We start from the raw sequence: 27,275 nt of genomic DNA, 5'->3' as shown, positions 1-27,275 counted from the left end.
TGCCTGTCCAGACACCCGGGTCGGGAACTGTTTCCTGGACACGCGTGACCGAGGGGACGGTGGCATTTCTTGCACTGCCGAGATTGGGGTTGGCGTCACCCGCGCGTCCTGCTGTTGCTCCCTGGGCCGGGCCTGGGGCAACCCCTGTGAACTGTGCCCGATGGCCAACACCAGTGAGTCCCTGGGTGGGGGAACGCTGGCGAGCACGCCCTGGGACTCAGGGGGTCGTCTTTGCTATGGGAGGGACCCTGAGACCCAGAGAGGGAGAGGGGCTGCCCTGGGTCACACAGCACCTTCTTGGCAGTTCATCGGCTGTGCCTCTCCAAGTCTCCGTCTGCCATCCCTTCCTGCAAACACTCTGTGTTTCTTTTCACTTGCTTCCTCAGTCAGGCAGCAAACATTGAGAGTTCCTCTGTGCCCCGTGCAAGGGGCTGGGGACACAGCGCTGCACACTGGCCCACACCCATAAACCAGTGGTCCCGGGGCTGCGGGAGTAGAGCGATTCTGAGGGTTTGTTTGAGGCTCAGTCATGGCCGTGGAGAGGAAGAGGGGAAGGGAAGCTTTCCCAGGACAAGGGGCTTAAATGAGGTTTTGAAGGATGAGTAGGAGTTTTCTAGGTAGAGCAGGGGGAAGGGTGTGTGATGCAGTGGGAATAGCATGTGCAAAGGCCCCAGGTTCACACACCCGTCCACCTATTCAGGTGTGTGTGTGTGTGTGTGTGTGTGTCTCTGTGTGTGTGTGTATGTGTCTGTGTGTGTGTGTGTGTCTGTGATGTCCAGGGGCTAATTTGCAGCCACACTGGTCTGGTTTTGGGTCAGAAGAAATGGCCCCTCTCCACCCCCTGCTACTAGCACACAGTTCATCTGTTCACGTGTCGAATGTGAACATGTTTACACACACACACACACACACACACACACACCGCTCCTCCTCCCAGATTGGTCAAGTTCTCTTGGCTCCAAGAGGCTGAGGAGGTAAGGAGATGTAGTTGGGGTGGTAGAAGGATGAATGACCCCATCCTGGAGCCATTTTTAGGGGATCTCAACTGCCCTGCCTCCCCTGGGCTTTGCCTAAATGCCCCTCCCCACAGCCCCTCAGAAGAGCCTGTTTCCCTTGCAGCTGAGTACAGAACCCTGTGCCCCGGGGGCGAGGGCTTCCGGCCCAACCCCATCACGGTCATCCTGGAAGGTGAGTTCCTGGCAGACCATCCGCCCACATACCCACCTCTCACCCCCACTTCACCGAAGTGCACTTGCAGGGGCCCCACACCCTCCTGCCCTCAAGTCAGGCTGTGAGACTAAACTGTTCTTAGTTTGTGGTGAATTTTTTTGTTTTTTCTTTCATCTACCTTTTTTTCCATCTGTTGGTTTATTGATCCATCCTTCCATCCAGCCCCCATCCACCCACCCACCCATCCATCCACCCGTCCACTCACCCATCCCTCCTTCCATCCCTCCATCCACACACACAATCCCCCATTCCCCCATCCAGTCGTCTACCCATCCATCCATCCCCTCTCATAAATCTTACATCCTTTATTCCTTCCTCCTTCCCTTTCTTTCTCCAACTACCCTCCCTTCTTCCCTTGCTCCCTTCCTTCCTGCGTTCCATGCATACACACATTCATCCATCCACCCATCTACGCATCTGTTCATCCGTCCACCCACTTACCCATCCATCCACCCATCCGTCTGTCCGTCCACTCATTCATCTTGTCATTGACCTCTTGCTTATTCATCCGCTATTTTTTGTATTCATCCCTCCATCCACTTAGTCACCTATCCAATGACCCATCCATCCCCCCATCCATGCATCCATTCTTTTTTTAAGTAAACTCTACGTCCAAAGTGGGACTTGAACTCATGTCCCTGAGATCAAGAGTCAATGCTCTACCAACTGAGCCAGCCAGGCGCCCCTCATCCGTCCATCCTTTTATGTACAGGGGGTGATAAGATTGGAGAATTCCGTCCAGGGGGAGCTACGTGATGGATGATAGATGGAGGGATGGATGGTTTGGAAGGATGGGAGGATGGACTGGGAAATGCGGAGAAAGGGGATGAATTCAGGATGACACTGGCCCAGAAGAGTCTGGGTGGAGCCTCCATGATAAGCCCTGGTCTGAACCCTCCAGGTAGCCAGCAGCTCTCAGGTATTCTCGAAGAAGCAGGTTGGCTCCTCCGGGGTCCCGGAGAGCCCAGGGCAGGGTGTCGGTATCCCCCGAGGCCTCCGCTTGGGCTTAGCTGCCACGCATGGCTTCCTCACTTCCTGACAGACATTGATGAGTGCCAGGAGCTGCCTGGGCTGTGCCAGGGGGGCGATTGTGGCAACATGTTCGGCAGCTTCCAGTGCACCTGCCCCCCTGGCTACCGCCTCAACGGGGACACCCGCACCTGTGAGGGTGAGTATGCACCCCCCTCCGCCTTCCTCCCAAACCGCACCTCCTCCCAGGTGCTGGGGCCTGCAGTGCCCCGGGGGGCCAGCTCGCCTGCCTTGCTGCCAGCGGGGGGCGGGCATCGGAAGGGCGGGAAAAGCTTCATCGGAATCCCTCTGGCTGCCCTCTGCTCTCCTGCCCCCTCCGACTTCCTACCCTCTCAGAGATGGCCTGGCTTTGCAATAGCAGCTCTGCCCTCCCTCCTTGGGGCAAAAGCTGACCAAGGCCCAGCGCTGGCAGTGGGAAGGGGCAGACACAGAGGGAACAGCCACCCTGCTCCTGCAGACAGCGCTGCACCTGCCTCCTTCCTGCTCTCCTTTGTGCCTCGTAGTAATGGCCAGCAGGTACCTGGAGTCTGTGACGGTGTGTCACCGCCACACCGAGCAACTTCCGTTGTCATCTGTTCATTCACCACAACAGCCCCATGAGGGGGACGTTCCTTGTATGGTCCCATTTTTCAGATGCAGCAACAGGCTCAGGGACATTAAGTGACTTGTCTGGAGATACCAGCTAGTAAGTGAGGGAAACCCAGCCATTCTGGTCCCCGAGTCTGAGCTTTTCCAATGCAGTATACGAAGTCCGTCCATCCATCCATCCATCCATCCATCCATCCATCCATCCATCCTTCCCTCTGTGTATCCACCCATCTAATTATCCATCCGTCCATCCGTCCATCCATCCATCCATCTACCTATCAATCCATCCATCCATCCCTCCATCCATCCATCCATCCATCCATCCATCCATCCCTCTATCCATCCATCCATCCATCCATCCATCCATCCATCCATCCATCCCTCCATCCATCCATCCATCCATCCATCCCTCTATCCATCCATCCATCCCTCCATCCATCCATCCATCCCTCCATCCCTCTATCCATCCATCCATCCCTCTATCCATCCATCCACCCCTCCATCCATCCATCCATCCATCCATCCACCCCTCCATCCCTCTATCCATCCATCCATCCATCCATCCATCCATCCATCCATCCATCCCTCTATCCATCCATCCATCCATCCATCCATCCATCCATCCATCTGCCAATTCATTCTTTCTCTCCCTTTCAACAATATTAATTGACCACATACGTGCAGCCAGATGCCGACACCAGCACACAAGGACAGGATATGTATCTTTTTCTCAGAGCAGTGCTGTTTAGAAACTCAAGGAATTGGGGAAGGAAGGGAGAGATCTAAGACCAAGATACCGATTTCCATGGTACATGGAGGTAGGAGCTGACACAATTTCAAGAATCAGAACCCAAATACTTGAAATTTACTTCATCCCTCTCTACCTCCCCCGTCCCTTAGGATATCAAAGGAGAAAGAGAAAGGCCCTATCGGGTCGCCTGGGTGGCTCAGTTGGTTAAGCATCTGCCTTCGGCTCAGGTCATGATCTCGGGGTCCTGGGATTGAGGCCCATGTCAGGCTCCCCACTCAGCAGGGAGTCTGCTTCTCTCTCTCTCTCTTCTTCTGCCCCTCCCCCCACTCATGTGCGCACGCGCGCTCTCTCTCTCGCTCTCAAATAAATAAATAAAATCTTTTTTAAAAAAAAGGTCCTATCAACAAATAAAGGTCACAGGGCTGGCAGACTTGAACCTGAATGTTGACCTTGGATGTGCAGCCTTGCAGGACCAACAGTGTGCTGAGGGCTGCAGTCCTTTCAGCCCTTCCCAGCAGTCAGACTCAAGGGATGGATGGGACTTGTGCAGTAGCACAGGACCCTGTTCTCCAAAGGGCCCACACTTGATTTATGCTTTGCTGTCGCTATCTTGAAATTGTATGTATCTCGAACAAGGAAGCCCCGGTCTTCATTTTGCGCTGGGCAAGTTCTGTAGCTGGACCTTGTCGAATGGCGGGTCTCCCCCCTGGAATCGCTGGGTTGTATGGTGATTCTGTTGACTATTCTGTTTTGTGTGAGGAACTGCCAAACTGTTTTCTGCAGTAGCCACAGCACTCTATGTGCTCATCAGCAATGTGCAGAGGCCCCAGTTTCTCCACATCCTCATCAACACTGGTATTTTCCGTCGCTCAATGTTATACTGTCTAGTGGGTGGGAGGTGGCATCTGTGTGGTTTTGAACTGTATTTCCCTGATGACTGATGACTAATGAGCATTAGCACTAACTGTGCTTGTTGGTCATTCGTATATCTTTGGAGTAGTGTCTGTTCATGTCTTCTGCCCATTTTTAAATGGGGTCGTTTGTTTTTTTGTTGTTGAGTTGTGAGAGCTCTTTATATATTCTGGATATAGGACCCTTATCAGGGCGCCTGGATGGCTCTGCCTTCAGCTCAGGTCATGATTCCAGGGTCCTGGGATCGAGTCCTACATCAGGCTCCCTGCGGATGAGGCTTCAGTAGGGAGGACTTCTCCCTCTCCCTCTAGCCTTTCCCCCTGCTCATGCTCTTTCTCTCTCTCTCTCTCTCATGTACCGTTCTCTCTCTCAAATAAATAAATAAAATCTTTTTTTTAGAAAGACCCTTATCAGGGGAGCCTGGGTGGCACAGCGGTTAAGCGTCTGCCTTCGGCTCAGGGAGTGATCCTGGCGTTATGGGATCGAACCCCACATCAGGCTCCTCCGCTATGAGCCTGCTTCTTCCTCTCCCACTCCCCTGCTTGTGTTCCCGCTCTCGCTGGCTGTCTCTATCTCTGTTGAATAAATAAATAAAATCTTAAAAAAAAAAAAAAGAAAGACCCTTATCAGACCTATGATTTGCAAATAGTTTCTCCCATTCTGTAGTTGTCTTTTCACTTTCTTGATGGTGTCCTTGGATGCACAACAGGCTTTAACTCTGCCCAATTTATTTGGCTTTTTTTTTCTTCCATAACTGTGCCTTTGGTGTCATCTAGAATCGATTGTCAAATACAGGCCATGTCTTCTATTTACCCCTATGTCTTTTTCTAAGAGTTTTATCATTTTAGCTCTTACATTTCAGTTTTCTACTTACTTTGAGTTAACTTTTGTACGTGGTGTCAGGGAGGGGTCCAATGTCATTCTTTTGCATGTGGCTATCCAATTGGTGAAGAAACTCTCCCCCCCCCCCGTTGAGTGGTCTTGGACCCCCTGTTGAAAATCACGTGACAGATGGTTTATTTCTGGGCTCTCAAGTCTATTCCATTGATTTATATGTCTACCCTTCTGCCAGCACCCCACTGTCCTGATTATGGGAGCATTGTAAGTTTTGAAATTGGGAAGTGTGAGCCCTCCAAATTTGTTTTTCCTTTTGCTGGATAGTTTTGGGTAGGCGGGGTCCCTTGCAATTCCATATGAATTCAGGATCAGCTTTTCCATTTCTGCAAAATGAAATCATTGGGATTTTGACAGGGGATTGCATTGAAACTGGAAATTGCTTTGGCGACTACTGCCATTTTAACAGTGTTAAATCTCCAGACCCATGTCCACAGAGGGTCTTTCCATTTCTGTAGGTCTTCTTTAATTTTTTTGCAGTGATGTTTTGTAGTTTTCCATGTTCAACTCTTGGACCTCTTTGGTTAAACCTGTTCCTAAGCATTTAATTTTTTGGACGCTATTATAAGCAGAATTTTTTAAAGTTTCCTTTTTGATTACTCATTGGCAGGATACAGGAGTAGAGCTGATATTTGTGTGTTGGTCTTATATTCTGCAGTTATATTGACCTCACTTATTAATTATCTCTGACAGTTTTTGTTTTATGGAGTCTTTTTTTTTTTTTAAGGTTTTATTTTTAAGCAATCTCTACACCCCACATGGGGCTCGAACTCACAACCCTGAGAACAAGAGTCGCATGCTCCACTGACTGAGCCAGCCAGGCGCCCCTTTGTCTTGTGCTTTCTTTAGGATATGTTACGCATCAGATTCCGTGGTTGTTGTATGTTTTTGCCTGGATTCCAGAGTTCTGCGAAAAGTTGATTTTGTCAGTTTTTACCAGCTTAGTAGTTTTTGTGGAGGAATAGAGCCTGGCCTTCCTCACTCTGCCGTCTTTGGGGATGCCTGTCCTAGCATGCTAATATCCCACCATCCGTTTTTGCACAACCCACTAGCTAAGAATGCTTTTTACATTTTTTTAATGGTTAAAGAAAATCAAAAGAAGAGGGATATTTTGCGATACGTGAAAAATACATGAAATTCACATTTCAGATTCCATAAATGAAGTGTTACTGGAACATAGACATGCTGATTTCTTTCTTTCTTTCCTTTTCTTTTCTTTTCTTTTCTTTTCTTTCTTTCTTTCTTTCTTTCTTTCTTTCTTTCTTTCTTTCTTTCTTTCTTTCTTCTTTCCTCCCTCCCTCTCTCCCTCCCTCCCTCCCTTCCTTCCTTCCTTTCTTTCTTTCAAGATTTTATTTCTTTATTTGAGAAAGAGAGAGCACTAGCAGGGGGGACAGGGGGAGCAGAGGCAGAGGGAGAAGCAGGCTCCCCAGTGAACAGGGAGCCCAGTGCGGGACTCAATCCCAGGACCCTGGATCAGGACCTGACTCAAAGGCAGACACTTAACCGCTTAACTGACTGAGCCCCCCAGGCGTCCCGCAGTGCTGATCTCTTTACCTATTGTCTGTGGATCCTCTCGCACCGCAGGGGCAGGGTGAATAGGTGTCGGAGACCACTGTTTGGCTTGCAAAACAAAAAAGCTTACTCTCTGACCTTTATAGAAAAGTTTGGTGCTCCTGGACTAGAAAACTGCTCAGACTGAGAGTCTCCTTTTTTCCCAAAAATACTTGATGCGTGGGGCGTCTGCTTCCTGTCGCCTCGCATTTGGAAGCACACGTCTGCCCCACTCTTGGGTGATCATGTAAATGACCCATGGGCTTAGATTATATTTTTTTCTTAATAGCTTAATAGAAGTGAGATCATAGTGAACTTTCCCCCCCCACTTAATGCCATGTTGGATCTTTCCATGTCACTAAGATGCCTGCACCTTTTAAGCTGATCTTGAAACCAAGCTCAAGCCCATAATGAAGTGGCTCCACCAGATCCAGATCCGGGGTGGGGAGTGATCCAGACAGCTCCTGGATGCTCCCCCTCCCTCCCCTGCAGACATCGACGAATGCTCTTCCCACTTGGGCATCTGTGGCCCCGGTACCTGCTACAACACCCTGGGGAACTACACCTGTGTCTGCCCTGTAGAGTACCTGCAAGTCAACGGTGGCAACAACTGCATGGGTACAAAGTGTGATAACTGGGGAGACAGACAGTTGTGGGAAAAGCACTCAGGTGTGGGAGGGACTTCTCAGAGTCTCCATGCTTTGGAAGAGTGTGGAGAGGTGTGTTTAGGGGAGTAGAGAGAGGGAGGGTGAGTGTATGAGTTGCTGTTCAACAGCAGCAGAGAACAAGATGCGGGACTTGGGGGCCCAGGGCTGCCATGTATGGTTGTTCAGGTTGTGCACTGCCCAACAAGAGCTTAGACTGTAAATGGCACCCCATGTGTCTTGCGGGAGAGACGTCAAGCCAGTTATTTTCAAGTGGATCCATGAATGAGTTCGCATCCCTCTGGCTTTCTCTTCCTCTGGCTCGGTTATCTTTTACCCACACTCTTCTTCCTAATCCAACCATAGACATGAGGAGGAGCATCTGCTTCCGGCACTATAACGGCACGTGTGGAAATGAGCTGGCCTTCAACGTGACCCGGAAGATGTGCTGCTGCTCATACAACATCGGCCAGGCCTGGAACAGACCTTGTGAGGCCTGCCCCACCCCTGCCAGCTGTGAGTGCCCTTCCCCACCTTCTTTCCCGCTTGGTCCTTTTTAGTGCAATATTTAATGAGGCACACCCTGCTTAGGACACCCACATTAGCTCTCATCCTACATTGTTCTGATGAGGGCTGAGGAGTTGAAGTTAGGTCCTAGTTGATGTACAGAAATCATCACTCTTAGGGTGAGCAAAGCATCCTTTCTTCAATTTTGCAGATTTGGGGAATTCAAAGTGGGTCAGTGAAGCCTATATTTGTTGTGAAGATCCTTGAGCAGGGGAAGGGGCAGAGTTGGGGAAGCTCTGAGGAGGACTGCTAAAATGTTGGTTGGGATGAAGAAGGGGGTTCCAGCCAGGGAACAGCATGAGCAAAGGCCTGGAGGCAGCACTGAGCCCCAGACCATGCTAGTAGCTGGAATGAGAGCTAATAGAATGATCTAGCAGCCAGCCCAGGTATCAGAAAGAGCTGAAAGAGTAGGGCAGTGAGTGAAAGTGGGCAACGAGGGAGTTACAGCATTAGTGCCGGGGGGCTGAATGTGTCTCCCCAAATTCATATGTTAAAGCCCTGATCCCCAGTGTGGCTGTGTTAGGAGGTGAGGCCTGGGGGAGGGGATTAGGTCCCGTGGGGGGAGCCCCCTGAATAGGATGAGTGGACACGTGAGGGAGATGATCTCCACCACTTGAGGACAGAGCGGTGAAACAGCCGCCGATGAACCAGGAGGTGGCTCTCACCCGACCCCGAATCGGCCGGCGCCTGGGTCTTGGACTCCCAGCCTCCGGACCTGGGAGAGATACACGTCTGCTGTTTCAGCCCCCCGCTCGGTGGTGTTTCGTGATAGCAGCCCACGCTGGCTAAGACAATTTGTTTCCTAGGGCTGCAGCAACAAATGACCAAAAACCTGGTGGCTAAAAATACCCAGAAATTAATTTTCTCCCAGTTCCAAAGACTAGGAGTCAGAACCCAAGGTGTCAGCTGTCAGAGGGGGCTGTGCCCCGCCCCCCAGAGGCCCTACGTTAGAATCCATCTTTGCTTCTTCCAGCATCTGGGCGTCCTTTTTGTCTGTACCCGATCTCTGCCTTTGTCTTCCCGTGGTGTCTTATCTCCGAGGGTCTGCGTGTCTCCCCTTTCCTTGTAAGGACACTAGGCATTGCATTCCGGGCCCTCCCTCATCCAGGTTGACCTCATCTTATCCTGAGTCTGTCTGCAAAGACCCTATTTCCCCAAACGGTCACACTCGGAGGTTCTGGGTGGACACGAACCTGGGGGGCGGTGAGTGTCCACCCAGTGCAGGGTGATGGAGCGGGGATGGTTAGTGGGCACTTCCGGGGAACAGGTGCCCCTGCTCCGGGTTCTAGGAAACAAGATCGGGCAGACCCAAGCTTGTGCAGGCTGGGAGGAAGCTGCAAACCGCCAGCTCCGGTCAGGGGACTGTCGAGACAGATCAGATGTCACCCTCGGGCTGAATGCCGGAACTTGGGTACCTGCCCGGATCTCGTGCACCGGAAACAGGTGCAGGTAGACGATGACGAGGCAGGAGTCCACGCCAGCCAAGGGTCCATTCTCATCACGATGCAGACAGAAGAGCGAGCGAGGGCCAGGGCGGGCCGCTGGGGAAAGGTAGCAAGGGAGCCCTTACCACCCAAGGGTGGTAACATCAGCGTCCAGTGCCAGCGTGGTGGGTCAGTGGGGAGCCCCAGGGAGCCTTCCCTCTGGGTTGCCCTGAGTCCTCAAGGCTGAAGTGGGCTTTGCTAGGGAACAGCAAAGGGAACAGCATGTGCGACGTTCTGGTGGCACGACAGAGCAGGGCATCTCCAGACGTGTAATGAGGTCAGTGGGTGGGAGGGCAGGAGTTCCTGCTGGAGAGGTAGGGCCAGGCATGAAGGTCTTGAGGTCCAAACTCAAGAGTCTACCTATTCTGGGGAGGGCAGTGGGGCGTGCGTGGCTGCACTCACGCGGCGAAGAGATGAGCGAGGTCACATGTCTGCGTCTCTGTGTTAAAGATCACGGAGCACAGGTGGATGTCTGCCCGCCGCCCTCCCAGGGCTGGGCAAAGCGGAGGGGGGAGAGGGACTAGTTATTGGGAGGCCAAATGTGGGCTGGGCGGCAGGGGTTGGAGGAGGCGATGGGTGGGGGATCAGGAAGAGGAGGTGTCCTCCCCAGGAGCCTGCCGCCCCAGCACCCTCTGCCTTGTTCTCCTTTGCCCAGTGGACTACCAGATCTTGTGCGGACACCAGGCCCCTGGCTTCGTCATTGACATCCACACGGGGAAGACCCTCGGTGAGTGGCCGTGTCCCCCTGCCCGTAGCCCCAGGTCCCTCCGTCCCCAGAGCCCTGGCCGCTCCCTTCCACGTACCCCCACCTCATGCCCCCGTGCTTCCAACTCCCCAGACCGGGCCAGGAGTCCTGTCGCCAAACACCACCCTTTATTTTAAAAAAGATATAAGTGAGAGTATTTTTATGAAGTTGTTATTCATTTTTTAAATTCTGATAAAATACACATAACATGAAATTTACCGTCTTAACCATTAAGTGCACAGCTCAGTGGCACGAAGCACATTCATGCTGTCCTACAGCCACGCCCACCTTCCGTCCCCAGAACGTTCCATCTCCCCAAACTGAGACTCTGTCCCAGGAAGCACGGACTCCCCAGCCCCTGCCCCAGCCCTGGCTCCCACCATCTCCTGTCTGTGTGGACGGGACTCCTCTGGGGACGTCCTGGGAGTGGGGTCCTGCGGGATGTGTCCTTCTGGGTCTGGCTCCTCTCGCTGAGCGTGACGTCTCTGGGGTTCATCCGTGTTGCAGCAGGGGTCAGAACACTTCGTTCTAAGCTACGCAGGGTTCTGTACAACCTAATCCCTGCATGGCATTGAACAGATGAGCCCATTTCCAGCTGTTTTCACCCCACGGAGGTGTCCTTATTTTAAACAATCAGAACATGGCAGATAAGATCTACTTCCCCTGTGGTGACCGCGTCAAACCAAAGTCTCCTTCACACTCCCACGAGTCTCAGGCCGTATGCCCCGGGGATTTCTTGATCCTGCTTCATGCATTTCAGCATACATAGCGGTCCCCACTGAAAATGTATGGCAGTGTTTTCTGGGGAGTTTGAAATTTTATAATTCTAGAATATTCCCTGCATAGTGGTCTGCAGCTCACCTTTGTTCAGCCAGCCACGAGCTGTGGAGCCCTGGGCAGGTTACCGCATGCAGCCCCGCTCCTCTTGACCTGCTTTGTGGCTTTCCACGCGTGGACGTGTCGTGTGTCACGGGCCTGGATGGCCCCTGGGTTCCCTTTTTATACAGTTGCCCCTTGAACAGCGTGAGGATTGGGGGCGCCAAGTCCTGTGCAATGAAAACAACGCATATAACTCTTGACTCCCCCAGAACTTAAATAAGTCCACTGGTGACTGGAAACCTTACTGATGGGGTGAAGGGTCGATGAACAGCGGTTTTGCACGTTGTGCGCATGACAAACTGCATTCTTACAATAAAGTAAGCTAGAGGCAAGAAAGCCTTATTAAGAAAATCGTAAGGAAAGTCCCTTAAGGAAAGTACTGTATTTCTATAAAAAAATAAACAGTCATGCCTAGTGGCCCCTTGTGTTTTGAACCTGCGCTGTTTAAGCGACAACTGTATACATCACAGCTTCACCCGGATCTGACTCCCCTGCCACACACTTGGCCCAGCTCAAGTACAATTCTGTGGTTCCCGTGTCTTCACAGAGTGGTGCAGCCAGCACCGCGATCTGAGTTAGAACACCTTCATCGCGCAGAAAGAAACCCGGTCCCTGTGAGCGGTCACTCCCCGTTCTGTCCCCTCCCAGCCCCTGGCGACCGCTCTTCTCCTCTCTGTGCCTATGGATTCGCTCTTCTGGTCATTTCACGTCCCTGGGATTGTACAGCATGTGTTCTCGCATCTGGCTTCCCTCACTAAGCAGCGTGCCTTCCAGGCTTGTCCATGTTGTGACCCCACGAGGCAGAGGCAGGCTCGCTGGGCCCAGCCAATGGGTTTTCAGTCGAGAGATACACCCAGCTCTTGGTCCCGCATCCGTATCTCTCTGGTGTCAGAAAGATTTCGGCCACCGCAGAATTGCTGGGGCGTGTGCTCACCGTGGCCAGACTGCGGGGCCCCTTGGCTCAGGGCCCCCAGATGCTCCCTGGGGCTGGGCTGCCCCTGACGGCTGATGCCCTCCCCAGACATCGACGAGTGTGGCGAGATCCCTGCCATTTGCGCCGGTGGCGTCTGCATCAACCAGATCGGGAGCTTCCGGTGCGAGTGCCCCATGGGCTTCCGCTACAACAGCGTGCTGCTGGTCTGCGAAGGTGCCACCTGCCTGGTCTCCCCGGCCCTGGGGGGGCTGCTCCCCCACCCTGTGCGCTCTGGACGCGTCATTTAAGCTCCATAAGCCTCAGTTTCCCTTCCTGAACAATGGGTCTAATGCCTGTCCAGGGGCCCGCATCCCACAGAGCCGCTCTCCCTGGGGTTCTGGCTACTCCCGGAGAGATTCCCCGCTGCAAAGCCTGGGGCGGAGTGTAGGGTTGGATTCCGGCAGGGAGGCCTCCTCCTGCACCCCTGCCCGTTGGCTGTGTTCCGCAGACATGAACGAGTGTGCCAGTGGGGAGAGCCCCTGCCAGCAGAATGCCGACTGCGTCAATATCCCTGGCAGCTACCGCTGCACATGTGCCCGAGGGTACAAGCTGTCGCCCGGCGGGGCTTGCATGGGTGAGCGGGGACCCCAGCAGGGCCCAGGGTGGGGGCTGAGGCTGTGGGGTATGGGACAAAGCGAGGCTCTGTGCCCTGTGACTTGAGTAGGGTGTGGCTCTGCCCGGGCTCTGCCATGCGGTGGCAGGGATGCCAAACACCTGTTAATGGGGTGGGGGGAGGGGCGTGGAATGAGAGTGTGGTGCTGGCAGCAGCTTGAACAGGGGGCTTCCCTCATAGCGCATGAGGGCTCAGCAAACACCGTGTGTGTGTGTGTGTGTGTGTGTGTGTGTGTGTGTGTGTGTGTGGAGGTGGGGTTCTGGGGACACCACACTGCCTGCCCTCCCCTAGGACGGAACGAGTGTCGGGAGATCCCAAATGTCTGTAGCCATGGCGACTGCGTGGACACAGAGGGCAGCTACACATGCCTGTGTCACCGTGGCTTCCGGGCCTCGGCGGACAAAGCCCTGTGCATGGGTGAGAGTCCCTTCCCGCTTCCTCCCGGAGAGCCAGGCTGCCAAGCGAGGCTGGGGTGGCGGCCACAAATCTCCACCTCCCCTGGGGTGAGGACAGTGCTTTCTTCCACCTGGTTCACCAACAGACCCAGGTCTGAGTCCTGGCACTTAAGACTTGGGGTAAATGACTTATTCACCTCCTTGTGCCTCAGTTTGCAAAATGGGAGTGATGAATAGTTCCAGGGGCACTCTTCAGCCATCACCCCCAGGTGTCCCTGCCCATCCACCTGGACAGGGCTGGGTTCAGGGGAGGTGGGCTGGGTCTGGCCAGGCCCTCCCTCCCTGCGCTGCCAGATGCCCTGGGTGAGCCGGATGGGACTTGGGGGCTTTGCTCTGGCAGATGTCAACGAGTGTGACCGGAAGCCATGTGGGAACGGGACCTGTAAGAACATTGTCGGCTCCTACAACTGCCTCTGTTTCCCCGGCTTCGTGGCAACGCACAGCGGAGATTGCATGGGTGAGCACCTGGGCTGGCGGGCAGGACTCATTGCTCCCCCTTGAAAAGTGGGTCCTTGGCTTCAGGGTCCCCCCTCTGAAATAAAGGGATCCCTTCAGCAAAACAACCCTAGCGGTCGGTGCTCCCTCTCAAAATGAGTCAGCCACAAAATTTCCCACACCTTCAATCGTCAGGTGCCGGGGGATCTCTCACTAGAGCTTACGCACAGCTTGATGGCGGCAGACAGACAGCACAGGGAGGACAGTGAAGACCTGGGTGATGCTTGCAGTTGAGTGCAGTGGTTAAAAGCACGCATTCCAAGGTCATGCAGTGTGAATCCAAATCCCAGCTTTGCCACCTGCCTGCAGCGTGACCCCAGACAAGTCATCTTCCTCTCTGGGCTTCAAGGAATATTACCAGAGATGAAGAGAGATCTCATATATTCAGGGGGCAATTCTCTGAGAAGACATAACAACCATAAGCTCATATGCATCCAACAATAGAGCTTCAAAACACACAAAGTAAAAATGGACAGAATGGAAAAAGGAATAGATAAGCCCACAGTTATAGTTGTAGACTTCAACACTCCTCCTCAGGAAGAGAGGGGACAAGGAGAAAATCAGTAAGGCTAGGGAAGACCTGAACAATACTGCCAATCACCTAGACCTGGTCAGTATTTATAGAACATTCCACAACACACATCCTTCTCAAGTGCACATGGACATGGGGGAGTCTGCTTCTCTCCCTCTGCCCCTCCTCCCCACTCCTGCTTGTGTTCTCCTTCTCTCTCTCAAAATAAATAAATCTTAAAAAAAAGTAAAAGAATTGAATTCATACAAAGTAGGTCCTCAGAATGTAAGAGAATTAAAGTAGAAATCGATCACAGAAAGGCATCCAGAAAAATCCCCAAATATTTGGAAATTAACATACTGCTAAAGAATCCCAAGATCAAGGGAGAAAGCATAAGGGAAATCAGAAAATATTTTGAATTAAATGAAAATGGAAACAAGATTTGTGGGGTTCAGCTAATGGAGTACCCAGAGGCAAATTCATAGCATTAAGTGCTATGCTACTAGTATCTGCCTCATTGGAGACTGGGAGGTTAATAACAGAGCCTAGCACATGAGTACATGGTAATTTAGAGTCACCATCGTCAGCTTAACTTTGTTGTGGACGGAAGTGAGAGGGAGGCTCAGAGCCCCTGGGCTGTGGATGACCCCACCTGCCCACACCCCCTCTGCAGATATGGATGAGTGCACCACTCTGGTGGGGCAGGTGTGCCGATTTGGCCAGTGCCTTAACACAGCCGGCTCCTTCCACTGCCTCTGCCAGGACGGCTTCGAGCTCACAGCCGACAGGAAGAACTGCGTGGGTGAGTCTCGCCTGGGAGTAGGGAGCCATCTTGGCCCGCCTCTGCTCCCAGTTGGCCTGCGGCTGGTACTTCCAAACAATCACGGTTCCATTTAATAATCATGCATTTATCTTAAGGTACAAAAAGAAATAAAACTAGCACATCTCACCTGTGTTTTCACAGGGCTTGTGGTTTAGGGTGAGGCTGTCTTAAAAACCTAAGTTTTCTGAAGTGAAGAATAGTCAAGGTGCTAGATGGATGCCACGGAAATCATGGAAGGGGTCTGTATGTGGCTGAAGATTAGGAACCTTGCTCCTTCTTCCCCTGGACGCCACGTGGCTTCAGTAACCCCCCCTTGAGAACCCAGAGTATCCTTCCCCAGCTGTCCCTGTTCTCCTGAGTCTCAGCCCTTCCCCTGGATCCAGGAGAACTTGTCCTGGGGCCCTTGGCCATCATGCAGTGACCATATGTGCTGGTCCCAGTCCCAAGCGAACCCCAGTCACGGGCTGGTGCTGGGACCCCTCCTCTTCCTCTCCACAGACACCAATGAGTGTTTCAGCCTCACGGGAACCTGCCTGCCAGGCACTTGCCAGAACCTTGAGGGCTCCTTCCGCTGCATCTGTCCCCCTGGCTTCCAGGTGCAGAATGACCGCTGTGTCGGTGAGTGTCCAGCCCCACCTCTGGGGCCAAGGAGGCGTGTCCGGGCCTCTTTTACCCCATCTGTAAAATGGGAATGCCAGCTGGGGTTGTGGTGAGGGTGGAGGTGTACTTAGCACAGCACCCGACACAGTCCCATACACAATTACCATTATTAGGATCATTTTGGCCGTTCGGCCCAGGTTCTCTGCCTGGGGCCCACAGGCTTCCTCATGAATCCTATAAAACAGGTATGGGTGTGGGGTCCCACCACACATAGAACTCCTTACTCGATGAGTGTTGGTCAGCCTGGCCTGTTTGGCTTGAGCTCCGCTGGTGTAAATGCCCATCTGGGTGACTCTGTACCGTGTTCGCTAATCTGGACCAGTCTGGCCTAAGCAGGTGGGCTAGCCTGGTACAGGGTGGGCTAACCTGGATAGGGCTACCCTAGCAGTTACCCTGAGCCAACTTCCTCCAGTGTAAGCTAAGTTTATCCAATCTTGGTTAGCTCTGTACAGAGTTAGTCTCTAAAGATGAACTTTTGCTGACCGTGACCCCTATCCTGGAGAGACCTTCTAGCAAAGACCCTCCCCCACCCCAACACAGCCCACCTGGTGCTCCGGCTCATGCTGAGTCCTGAGGGCCCCTGCTCTGCGTCGGCCCCTGGACCCTCCTGGGCTGGACCCCCACTTGGTCTGCCCCTCCTGACAGCCGAGGCTATCCCACTCTGGTGGAGGTTCTGCCTGGCCCCACCCAGCTCATGTCCCTACCCCTCTAGACATTGACGAGTGCTTGGAGGAGCCCAACCTCTGCCTCTTTGGCACCTGTGCTAACAGCCCGGGGACTTTCCGGTGCCTCTGCCCCCCTGGCTTCGTCCTCTCTGACAATGGGCACCGTTGCTTTGGTGAGTCCGTGGCCCCAAAAGCACACAGGGCTTAGAGAAGAGGTGGAAGGGAGGGAGAGGAGTCGGGTCACCCAGGAAAGGAGGCTGCAGCTTCCTGTGTGGATCTCTGGGAGCGCTGCCTTGCCAGAGGTGTTCCCTGCGTGAGTGGGGTTACTGGAGTCCAGACAACCTCTTGGCCAGACAAGTCACTTCTACGAGGGGCTATCCTGGCCCAGTCTGGGCTAACCTGGTCTCCTGGGCTTTGGTCATCCTGTAGTGGCTGCAGTTGCCCTACTTGGGCCGGCTTCATCTCACCTAAGCTAGCCTTGTCCAGTGTGGTCTAGCCTCAGCCAATCTGAGCCAGCCTCTTCTCTCCCCGGTTAGGGGCAACAAGAAGCGGGCTGGGCAACTTAACCAGTATTTGTTGTTCAGATCCCAACCTGTCCTGGAGGACTTCTCAGGCTGATGGGAGTCCAGGGCTGAGGACTTTGGGGAGGGGAGGGTCCACCCCAAGGATCTGGGGTCTGAAGTCCCAGGTCCTCTGTCTCTCTGGAATCAGTCACTTTGTGTCTCCAGGAAGGGGCTTCTGAGACAAGAATAAGTGTGGCTGAGTTTGCTCTCCCTGGCAAGGGGCACGCCCACAGCTGTGGATGTGGGGTATTCCTGGGAGGAATCCCCCGTGGTCCAGGGGCTGACACTCATTGACCCAGGGTGGCTCACATGTCCATCTCACGGTCAGGGGCCTGGAGGCTTCTGATTGCCCACTGGTAGGGTTGGGGTAGCCCATTCTCGGGGAACGGGTCGGGGGGCCCAAGCAGGGCACCTTCAAATGTTTCCCTGGGGATCACCCCACAGACACACGGCAGAGTTTCTGCTTCACCCACTTTGAGGCCGGGAAGTGCTCTGTCCCCAAAGCTTTCAACACCACCAAGGCCCGGTGCTGCTGCAGCCAGAGGCCTGGCGGGGGCTGGGACGACCCCTGTGAGCTGTGTCCTCAGGAGGGCAGTGGTGAGCGCCCCGCCCTGTCCAGTCTCCCCTTTGGTTCTGCCTGCCTGCGTCCGTTTGGTTTCCTACACCCGCTCAGGGGGCTCCTGGGGCTACACCGGCCCCCGACCCTCACCCCCGTCCCCTCTTGGTGTCCAGCTGCCTTTCAGGAGCTCTGCCCCTTTGGCCACGGGGCCGTCCCAGGCCCGGATGACTCTCGGGAAGGTGAGCCCCTCGCCCACATGCTAAGGGCCCCTCCCCGGGCTGCCCGCCATGTCTGGGCTCTGCCCCTGTTCCCAAGTCTCAGGCTCCCTCCTTGACCAGTGGGTGGCCCCGGAGGGAAGGAAAAGCACCTGGGTCTGGCTGGAGCATGACAGACGCCGTGCCCAACACCCCTGCCGCCCGCAGACGTGAACGAGTGTGCGGAGAGCCCCGGTGTCTGCACCAACGGCCTTTGCGTCAACACCGACGGCTCGTTCCGCTGCGAGTGTCCCTTTGGCTACAGCCTGGACTTCACGGGCATCCACTGTGTGGGTGCGTGACCAGCCCATGACCCCTGGAAGGAAGGAGTGGGGTGGACAGGGCGGGTGCCACCCAAGGCAGGATCCTGTCCCTCAGCCGCTCTCACTCTCCCCGCCCGCTCGACCCTTCTCCGTGTGGTTCAGTCAGTCAGTCAGTCACTCACTCACTCATTCACTCGCCTGCTCAGGCCATCTGTCCACTCAGGCCAACGCCCCGCGTGTGCCTGCCCTGCGTTCGGCCCAGCGGGGCACCGGACCTGGCCCTGTGTGGCCTGCGGCGGTGTGTGGGGGGTGGACAGGACACTACTGAGACAGCGAGGACTGGAGGCCCCCTGCAGGCCCTGACGGCCCCCTTCCCCCGCCCCAGACACAGACGAGTGCTCCGTCGGGCACCCCTGCGGCGAAGGCACCTGCACTAACGTCATTGGAGGCTTCGAATGTGCCTGCGCCGACGGCTTCGAGCCTGGCCCCATGATGACCTGCGAGGGTACGACCCGCCTGCCCACGAGCTGGGCTGTGTGATGGGGGGGCGCCTGGGGGCGGGGCTGTGGGCCCCGCAGGCCGACCCTGCCCAGCCGGCACCTGCACTGGCCTCCCCAGACGTGGACGAGTGCTCCCTGAACCCCCTGCTCTGCGCCTTCCGCTGCCACAACACCGAGGGCTCCTACGTGTGCACCTGCCCGGCCGGCTACGCCCTGCGGGAGGACGGGGCCATGTGCCGAGGTAGGACGGGCGGGGGTGGCGGGCGCTGGGCGGGGCGTGGGCTCCCCGTGCTGTCCACGCCAGTCCTGGAGAAGGCAGGGAAATGAGAGCCTGGGCCTCCTGAGGGTGAGAGGAAGTGAGCGGAGCCCTGAGGCCCATGGCGTGCGGGGGATGCTCTTCTGTGAGTGGTGCCTCTGTTGTCGTGAAAATGGGGTCCCAAAGCTCACAGGTCAGTGGCTCTGGTGGCCTCTCCAGAGTGGAGTAGGGCAGTGAGGACAGCAGCTGTGCCCCTCCAGGGTAGGTGTGGCAATGTCTGGAGACAGTTTCTGTTGTCACAGTCGGGTGTGGGGGGTGCGACAGGCATCGAGTGGCCAGGGACACTGGTCAATAGACCACAGAGCACGGAACGGCTGTTCACCACAAGGGATTCTCTGGTCCCCAGTGTCATTAGTGTCAAAGCCGAGAAGCTCTGGGCTGGGACTCGGTTCCTCCAGGGCCCCTTCAGGGTTAGCGCTCCAGGGACCGTGGTGAAGGCCAGAGAGATTCACAGACCCTGATGTGGGCAGGGGATGCGGGCGTGGGGACGCTCCTGACCCCTCGGCTTCTCCAGAGGCCTGGGCCCGTGGCAGTGCTGCACGGACCTCAGTCTGGCCCTGCCTGGGGCCCCAGAGGGGGGTGGGATCCAGACCCCCACAGCCTGGGGCCAGGCCACGGGGCGCCTGACCTCGGCGGCCCTCGCTCCCTGGTTATCCGCAGACGTGGACGAGTGTGCGGACGGTCAGCAGGACTGCCACGAGCGGGGCATGCTGTGTAAGAACCTCATCGGCACCTTCGCCTGCGTCTGCGCCCCAGGCCTGCGGCCTCAGCCCAGCTCCGGGGAGGGCTGCACAGGTATGGGGACTTTTGGGGGGTGAAGGGACACCCCCTGGGGGAGAGAGATCAAAGCAAGAGAATGTGGCGGGAGGGGACTCTCCAGGGCAAGGGGAGGCTGGCCTGGGGGGCTCTGGCCTCCCCGGTGGCCTGCCTCATCCCTCCCACCGCAGATGAGGACGAATGTCGTGCCCAGCCCAGCCTGTGCGCCAACGGCCGCTGCGTCAACACCGTGGGCAGCTTCCAGTGTGACTGCAACAAGGGTTTCCAGCTCAGCCCCGCCGGCACTGAGTGTCATGGTGAGTGTGGCCAGGCACGGCGGGCACAGCCACCCCCTCCTGGGAGCTCCCCAAGCCAACCCCCCAACACAGCTCACCCCAGAGCCAGCTCAGCCTCTTACCCCCCAAGCCCCGTCTCGGCGATGCCCCAGCACTAGGCGGGGCCCACGGGCCAGCCCCCCGGAGTCACAAGCAGCCTCCTCTTCCTCACCCACTCCAGTCTCCAGCCTGTCTTCTCCATGTCCCACCGGTCCCTGGATGTCATCCATCGCTCTGTCCCCGCTGTCTGCCCAGCATGCCTCTGTGCGTCTCCTCCCCAGTGTTCCCTGGCCTCCGTGCTGCCCTTGACCGTGCGTGCTCTCTGCGGCCGGGAGATGCCACCCTCTGACCCTCTGGGTCTGCCGCTTCTGCTGCCAGGAGGGCATCTAACAGGGCCGGGCGACTGGTGTGGAGGGTTCCACGCCGTGCCCACGCACAGCGTGTCAGAGACATCTGGGTAGACTCTCAGGGCCGCCGACGCCTTGGGGAAGGGCCCCAGACGGCAGTTTCTCCCGCCCACCATGCTCACCCGTTCCCCGCAGACGTCCGCCAGGGGCCCTGCTTCTCCGAGGTGCTGCAGGCCGTGTGCCAGGCTCAGCCGAGCCGCAGTGAGGCCGTCACGAGGGCCCAGTGCTGCTGCGGGGGCGGCCGGGGCTGGGGACCCCACTGTGAGCTCTGTCCCCTGCCCGGCACCTCTACCCACAGGACCCTGTGTCCCCACGGCGCGGGCTACACCGCTGAGGGCCAAGGTGGGTGGTGAGTTTGTTCGTGGTCGTGTCCGTGTCCCAGAGGGCGCTAGGGTGTGTGCACCAGTGTAACCTGCAGCCTGTTCATCGCTGCGTGTGTGTGTGAACTTGGGTGAAGGGGTGAGCAGGTGTGTGAGTGGGTGTGCGAGACGACGTGTTCTTGAACGTTCTCTGTGGGCTCATGAATGAGCCTGTGGACGTGTGAGTCGGCGCGCATTCCCTTTGTGAGCGAGCTCGGTCACGAGTGTGCGTATGAGTGCGAGTGCGCATGCGTGTGTGCCAGTGAGGGGGGAGCCGGTGTGTGTTCTGTGCGTGCTGGCTGCATGAGGAGAACGTGCCAGAAGGTGGCTGAGAGGAACTGAGCCCGTCCATGTGTTTAGGAGTCTAGCAAGTGTCCATGAGGGTAGGTGCGTGTGTGAATGAGTGTGAGTGTTTCTCGGCACGAGTGTGTCTCCTCCTGCGCGTCAGTGAGGGTGACACAGGCATCCCAAGGGAGCAGCCGTGACACCAAGGGCTGAGGACAAGGTGCCTTTGCGAGGGTGCGTCTGGGGGAACAGAGGAGCCCCTGGGTGTGTGTCCTTGTAATTCTACGGGAACGTCAGCGTGACTGGTGTGCAGTGCGTGTGTATCTGTCTGTGCTTCCACGTGTGTGTGTGGGTGCCCTGGTGAGGCTGTGGCGAGGGTGTGTCCCCCCGCCAGGTGTTCTCAGTGTGCAGTGGAAGGAGCTTCATTAGTGTGTCCTGCTGGCAGAGGTATGACTCACGGTCTAAGGGTGGGCTCTCCGGGGTCAGGGAGGGGAAGTAGAGGCTGGCCCTGCCCCAGGGAGAGGGCTGGTGGACACACGGGTGGAGGTGTGCCCCCGTGACCCGAGGCGGCCAGCGCAGCGGAGCCCTGCGTGTCCCCCAGATGTGGACGAGTGCCGCATGCTCGCTCACCTGTGCCCCCGCGGTGAGTGCATCAACAGCCTCGGCTCCTTCCGCTGTCGCTGCCAGGCTGGGTACGCGCCCGATGCTGCTGCCACAGCCTGTCTGGGTGAGCCTCCCCAGCCCCAGCCCCCGGCCCCGCCCCTTTGCACAGCACCTGGCTTGCACTTCCGGCCAAAACCAAAAGCAGAGCATCCCTGGTCCTGGCCCCCGCCCCGACCCCATCTGGGCCACTTTCCTCCTGGTATTTTGTGCGTCCTAAGATTTTCAGTTATGCTGTGTAGCAGATGTCAGCTGAGTCAGGGATCAGCAAACTCCAGCTCAAGGGACTAGTCCGGCCCTCCACTTGGTTTTGTTAATAAAGTTTTATTGGCACAGAGCCATGCCTGTTTGTTTCCCTTCCCTTTGTGGCTGCTTTCCCACCACAAAAGCAGAGTTGAGTAGTTGGAACTGAAACCATGTGGCGTGCAAAGCCAACTGTGTTTATTCTCTGGCTTTTGTGGAAAAAGGGCCAATTCCTTGTGTAAGCCCATAGAGCCTGATTGCTTAGGGCCTGAGTGGGGACCCCAGGCCCTGAGTCTCTGGGAACATCTGTGTGACGCCCGTGCATGCTGCCGACCCTCTAGATGTGGACGAGTGTGGCCAGGCCCCCACACCGTGTGCCTTCCTCTGCAAAAACACCGAGGGCAGCTTCCTGTGCTCCTGTCCCCGAGGCTACCTGCTGGAGGAGGACGGCAGGACCTGCAGAGGTGACGTCCCCCCCAGGCCCTGTGGGTCTCTGTCCCTGGTCCCCCAGAGATGCCCAGGGCGCATCCCCAGCCGCTCATCCCCTCCCTGCCACTGCGTGGCATTGGACGCCAGCCCTGGGGTCTTTCCCCTGGGAAGTCCCCAGCCCCGGGGTTCCCTGCCCTGAGCCTGCGGGGACCGTCTGTGCCGCAGACCTGGACGAGTGCTCCTCCAGGCAACACAACTGCCAGTTCTTCTGCACCAACACCATCGGCTCCTTCACCTGCCGCTGTCCCCCCGGCTTCACCCGGCACCACCAGGCCTGCCTTGGTGAGTCCCCTCACCCGTCCCCACAGCTGGCACGTGGCAGCGGCCTTCACTTGTTTCCCAAATACATAGCAAGCACCGTGTGCTAGACATCGGGGACACGGGTGATTGGACCAAAGTCCGTGCTCTGTGGGTGCTCATATCCCGGTGGTAGTCTCCTTCCTCACCCTAGGGACGTGGGAGGCCTGCCCTGAGGAACCCCTCTGACCTTGGCCCAGGACACCTCCCTTTGCCCCTGACCAGTCCTTGCTGGGTCTCTCTCCTCGGGTCTCCCCAGAGTGCTCCTGAAAGCCTAGGGGCTCACAGGGTCCGGAGGGGCAGTTGGTTCAGAACCCAAAGCTGCAGGACATCTGCCACTCCCATCGCTTTTTAGTGTCTTGTGGCCTCCAAGAAGCAGACCCCCTCTGAGGGCCAAGCCCAGCCATGGGTGGCCCCATTCAGCCTCCCACGAACCCACTCGGCCAGCACCTACGGAGACCCCCTGTGTCCCGGGCAGTGCTCTAGGCCAGAGGGCTGCCGACTCCAACCTCCCGGGTCAGGCCCAGCCCCCTACTTGCTTTTGTTAATAAAGTTTTATTGGCACGCAGTCACGCCCATGCATTTACACACAGTCCTTTTCTATAAAAGCAGAGCCAGAGCTAAGTAGTTGAAACAAAGTCACACATATTTTTCCTAGCTGTCCCTTCACAGAACGGATTTGCCTAGCCCTGTCCTAAACCCTGAGGGCACAGCAGTGAACACAAGAGGCAAGCCTGCTGTTGTGCGGACTGTCCCCGGGAGCGGGGAATCCAGATAGAAACGAACAATAAGTTAACACTATTGCCGCTGGAAGGCGACGCGCGGCATGAAAGAAAGAAAACAGAAAGCAGAGTAAGAGATCGGGAAGGCTGAGATATTTCACGTAGGGATCAGAAGCCTCCTCAAAAGGGGTATTTGTACAAAGGGCCGAAGGAGATGCAGGAGCGAGTTGTGCGTCCTCTGGGGAAGAGCCTTCCGAGCCTTGAAACAAGATGCAGTTCTCGTTCTCTGCACCGTTGAGGTGTTTTCCCTGTCTCCGAAGATGAGCACACCTAACGCGGCATCTGTGCGTGGGCAGGTGCCTGCACGCACACATGCGGGCCCATGTGCCCACGCACACACCCCACGCACTGAGCAAGCTCACCTGGGACTCCTCTCCCACAGATGGACGGCTCCGGACCATTCCTCACTAACATCTGCCTAGCCTGTACCCCTTGTGGGTGGTCTTAGGCTAACTAGATCAGGAATCGGCAATTTTTTTTCTATCAAAGGCCCCACAGCAGATCTGTCCAGCTTTGTGGTCCACACGGCCTTTGCCAAAAACACTCGGCCTTGCCCTTGGAGGTCAAAAGCAGCCCCAGACAGTTCGTCTAAATGAATGGGTGTAGCCGCGTGCCAATGAAATGCATTTACAAAAAGCAGGCAGCGGGCCAGATTTGGGTCTCGGGCCTCTGTCTACTGAGGCCCGAACTAGAAGATCAAACTTACGTGACCGTGGTGGGGCCCCCGACACTTGGTTTGCTTTGCTGGATGCAAGGGAGAGAAACCGCCGTAGCGCTCGCTGCTTCTCTGTGGTGGGATCCCAGCAGGAATCCAGGGCTGGCCTCTGTGGCCCTTCAAGGGACACCTCAGACACGAGGGCTGAGCCCACAAGCAGATGTGGGAGCTACTCTGGCTTAGAAGCCCCATGTCCCCAGTGTCTCTTGCACCCAGGAGAGATTCCAGGTCCCCAACGGAAAGTGTCTAGGGTCAAGAATCTTCATACTCGAAGCCAAAGCTAGGGTTCCCCGCCAGAAATGGGTTCTTCCCCAAAGCCCCAGCATGAGCCATTACCACCATCACCAGCCTTGTCTCGGCTTGTGCTGCTGAAGCAAACACCCTAGACCGGGGTGGGGGTTGGGGCTTAAACAGTAGAACTGCTCACGGTTCTGAACGCTGCAAGTCCAAGGTCAGGCTGCCAGGAAGGTCGGTTGCTGGTAAGGGCTCTCCTCTCAGCTTGCAGACAGCTGCCTCCTCTCCACGTGCTCACGAGACAGAGAGCAAGCTCTCGGGTGTCTCTTGTTAAAAGGGCACTCACCCCATCCTTGCTCCCCCCCAGGAGCCCACAGAGGGTAAGTCAGCCACCCCAGGTCACACAGCTTTGGAGGCAATGCCATTGAGAGTCGAACAAAGTCCTCTATATGCATGATCTCGAATGTTCAGGGAAGTTCTATAAGGTGGGGACGGTTCTGGATCTCATTTCACATAAGGAGAAAACTGAGGCACAGAGAGGGTCAGTGACTTGCCGGAAGCCACACCATCAATCAGGTGGCGGGCCTGGCACAGTGGCGCCTGACCCGAATCCCCTAACCATTAGGCCGTCCTGTCGGTTCTCTGTCCCCTGCAGACAATGACGAGTGCTTGGCTCAGCCTGGCCCGTGTGGCCCCCGTGGGCGCTGTCACAACACACCTGGCAGCTTCCGCTGTGAGTGCCACCAAGGCTTCGCCCCGGACAACTCAGGCCGTGCCTGTGAAGGTAGAGCTGGGCTTTGGGTGGAGTCTGGGCCCCGGGCTGCAGTCCAGAGGGCCGCCGGGCAAGCCCTCTGACCCTGTCCGTGTCTCGCAGACGTGGATGAGTGTGACGGGCCCCACCGCTGCCAGCACGGCTGTCAGAATGAGCTGGGGGGCTACCGCTGTGGCTGCCCTCAGGGCTTCACCCCGCACTCCCAGTGGAGCCAGTGTGTGGGTGAGTGTCCGGGGCTGGGAGGAAGCTGGGGCCCCCCTCAGGATCTGTCCAGAGTGGGCAACTGGGAACCACCCCACCCAGGATGCTGTGACAAGCGCAACTACCCGAAGGACAAATGGGCTGGCCTGGGAGGTCGTGCACCCCCCCACCTCCACTGCTGGGGAGGCTGGGGAGTCAGGGGGCCTCGGAGCAAGCTTGGCAAAGCTCAGGTCCGCTTCTTAGGGAGTGGCAGCCTGGGGGGCTCAGCTGAGAAGGATTCTGAGTCAGTGCCTGGGATCACTGGAACAGAATGCTGTGATAGATTAGTGATGCCTGCCAAGGGTGTGGCAATAGGGACCAGGAGCGTGCATGCCACATCTTTGCAGAGCCCTTGCAGAGGCCCTCAGTCTGGGGGACTAGCCTTCTGCACCCCAACCTTTTCCACCGCGTGCTTCTCTTTGTGCTCCAGGCCCTGCTCATGACAGCCTCGTCCTTACCACGTCTCTCTGCTCCTCCCCTACAGTCTGGCTTTCACTCTCTACCCTCGTTGGGCCCGCTCTCTGGAGACCCCTCACCTCCCCTGCTCTGGGCACCACTGCCTTCTCCTCCTGGACACTCTCCTCCCTCAGTCTCTGTCGTGGCTGTCCCTGCCCTCCTGCCACCTCTCTGACACTGCCTTCTCTCTGGTCCCTCCTCCTGCCCCCGATGGTGGGTCCTCAGCCCCGTTCTCCAGCTTTGCCCCGCCCTGGAGCAGTTGTCCCCTGGGGACTGCACAGACCTTTGCCTCCACTGGGTTCCTCCTGGTCGGCCTGCCTTCCCTTCTGCGCACTCATGCCCTCACTCCTGCAGCCGTGGCCTGCCCGGCACTACCTCGCATCGGGCCCTGGGATAGAGAAATGGGCCAAGTAGCGGACTCCATCCCTGTTCTCTGGTTGTCCCCTCTAGTGGGGGGGACCAGGATTACTTAGGCCAGTGGTTCTCAACTGGGAATGGTCCTGGGAATGTCCCCAAGGGGGGACATTGTGAAGTGTCTTGGAGACCTTCTGCTCAGCATGACTGGGAGGTGGGGGTGCTCCTGGCAACTCGTTTGTGGAGGCCACGGCAGCCGCTCGTATGGTACACGGGACAGCCCCCACCGTAAAGAATGATCCGGTCCCCGATATCAGTCGTGCCAAGTAAGAAACCTCGTTCTAGATTGTCCCACAATTTAGGAGTTCTGGGAAGTTTTGAGAAATGCCTTGAAGGAGAATTACAGGGCTGGGGGAGTTGAGGATTGTAGGGGCGGGCAGACCTAGTCCCAGGGCTGATGGAGAGCTGGATGGAGGGGGACGCTGACCCAGGGCTCTGAAGGAGGAGCCGGAGTTAACAGCGTGGGGACCAGGAGTGTGGCGGGCAGGGGCTCTGGGGGTGCCAAGGCTGCCCCCCCGGCCGCCACGTTCTCGCTCTCTTGCTCTCCCCACTCACAGACGAAAACGAGTGTGCGCAGTCTCCTGCAGCCTGCGGCAGTGCCTCCTGCCGCAACACGCTGGGCGGCTTCCGCTGCGTCTGCCCCTCTGGCTTTGACTTTGACCAGGCCCTGGGGGGCTGCCAGGATGTAGACGAATGCGCCGTCCGGGGCGGCCCCTGTAGCTACAGCTGCGCCAACACCCCTGGTGGCTTCCTGTGCGGCTGCCCCCGAGGCTACTTCCGGGCTGGGCAAGGGTGAGGGGCTTGAGCCGGGCGGGCGCAGATCCCCCAACCCTGCGAGAGCACACACACACACATGCGTCCGTGCACACATGCATTTACACACGTGTGCACAGAGACCTGGTCACAG

The 27,275-nt window shown here is 56.7% G+C and overlaps 1 protein-coding gene across 1 annotated transcript in view; it reads left to right on the top strand.

Moving 5' to 3' along the window:
* FBN3 (fibrillin 3) overlaps positions 1-27,275 on the top strand; it is a 53,688-nt gene that overhangs the window by 23,970 nt on the left and 2,443 nt on the right. Inside the window, 27 exon segments of the mRNA XM_040628285.1 lie at positions 12-173; positions 1,120-1,188; positions 2,273-2,398; positions 7,448-7,573; positions 7,966-8,115; positions 10,306-10,377; positions 12,296-12,421; positions 12,696-12,821; positions 13,152-13,277; positions 13,656-13,772; positions 14,995-15,123; positions 15,643-15,762; positions 16,517-16,642; positions 17,477-17,629; positions 17,765-17,830; positions 18,014-18,139; positions 18,494-18,613; positions 18,727-18,849; positions 19,585-19,719; positions 19,872-19,997; positions 20,558-20,764; positions 21,668-21,793; positions 22,311-22,433; positions 22,624-22,740; positions 25,142-25,270; positions 25,361-25,480; positions 26,926-27,160. Coding sequence (XP_040484219.1) covers positions 12-173; positions 1,120-1,188; positions 2,273-2,398; positions 7,448-7,573; positions 7,966-8,115; positions 10,306-10,377; positions 12,296-12,421; positions 12,696-12,821; positions 13,152-13,277; positions 13,656-13,772; positions 14,995-15,123; positions 15,643-15,762; positions 16,517-16,642; positions 17,477-17,629; positions 17,765-17,830; positions 18,014-18,139; positions 18,494-18,613; positions 18,727-18,849; positions 19,585-19,719; positions 19,872-19,997; positions 20,558-20,764; positions 21,668-21,793; positions 22,311-22,433; positions 22,624-22,740; positions 25,142-25,270; positions 25,361-25,480; positions 26,926-27,160 — 3,481 coding nt within the window.

The sequence above is a fragment of the Ursus maritimus genome, unplaced genomic scaffold (assembly GCF_017311325.1).
Source record: "Ursus maritimus isolate PB19 unplaced genomic scaffold, ASM1731132v1 scaffold_14, whole genome shotgun sequence".
Classification (NCBI taxonomy): domain Eukaryota; kingdom Metazoa; phylum Chordata; class Mammalia; order Carnivora; family Ursidae; genus Ursus; species Ursus maritimus.
The sequence above is the reverse complement of the archived record's forward strand: the minus strand, read 5'-3'. Positions and strand labels throughout refer to the sequence as shown.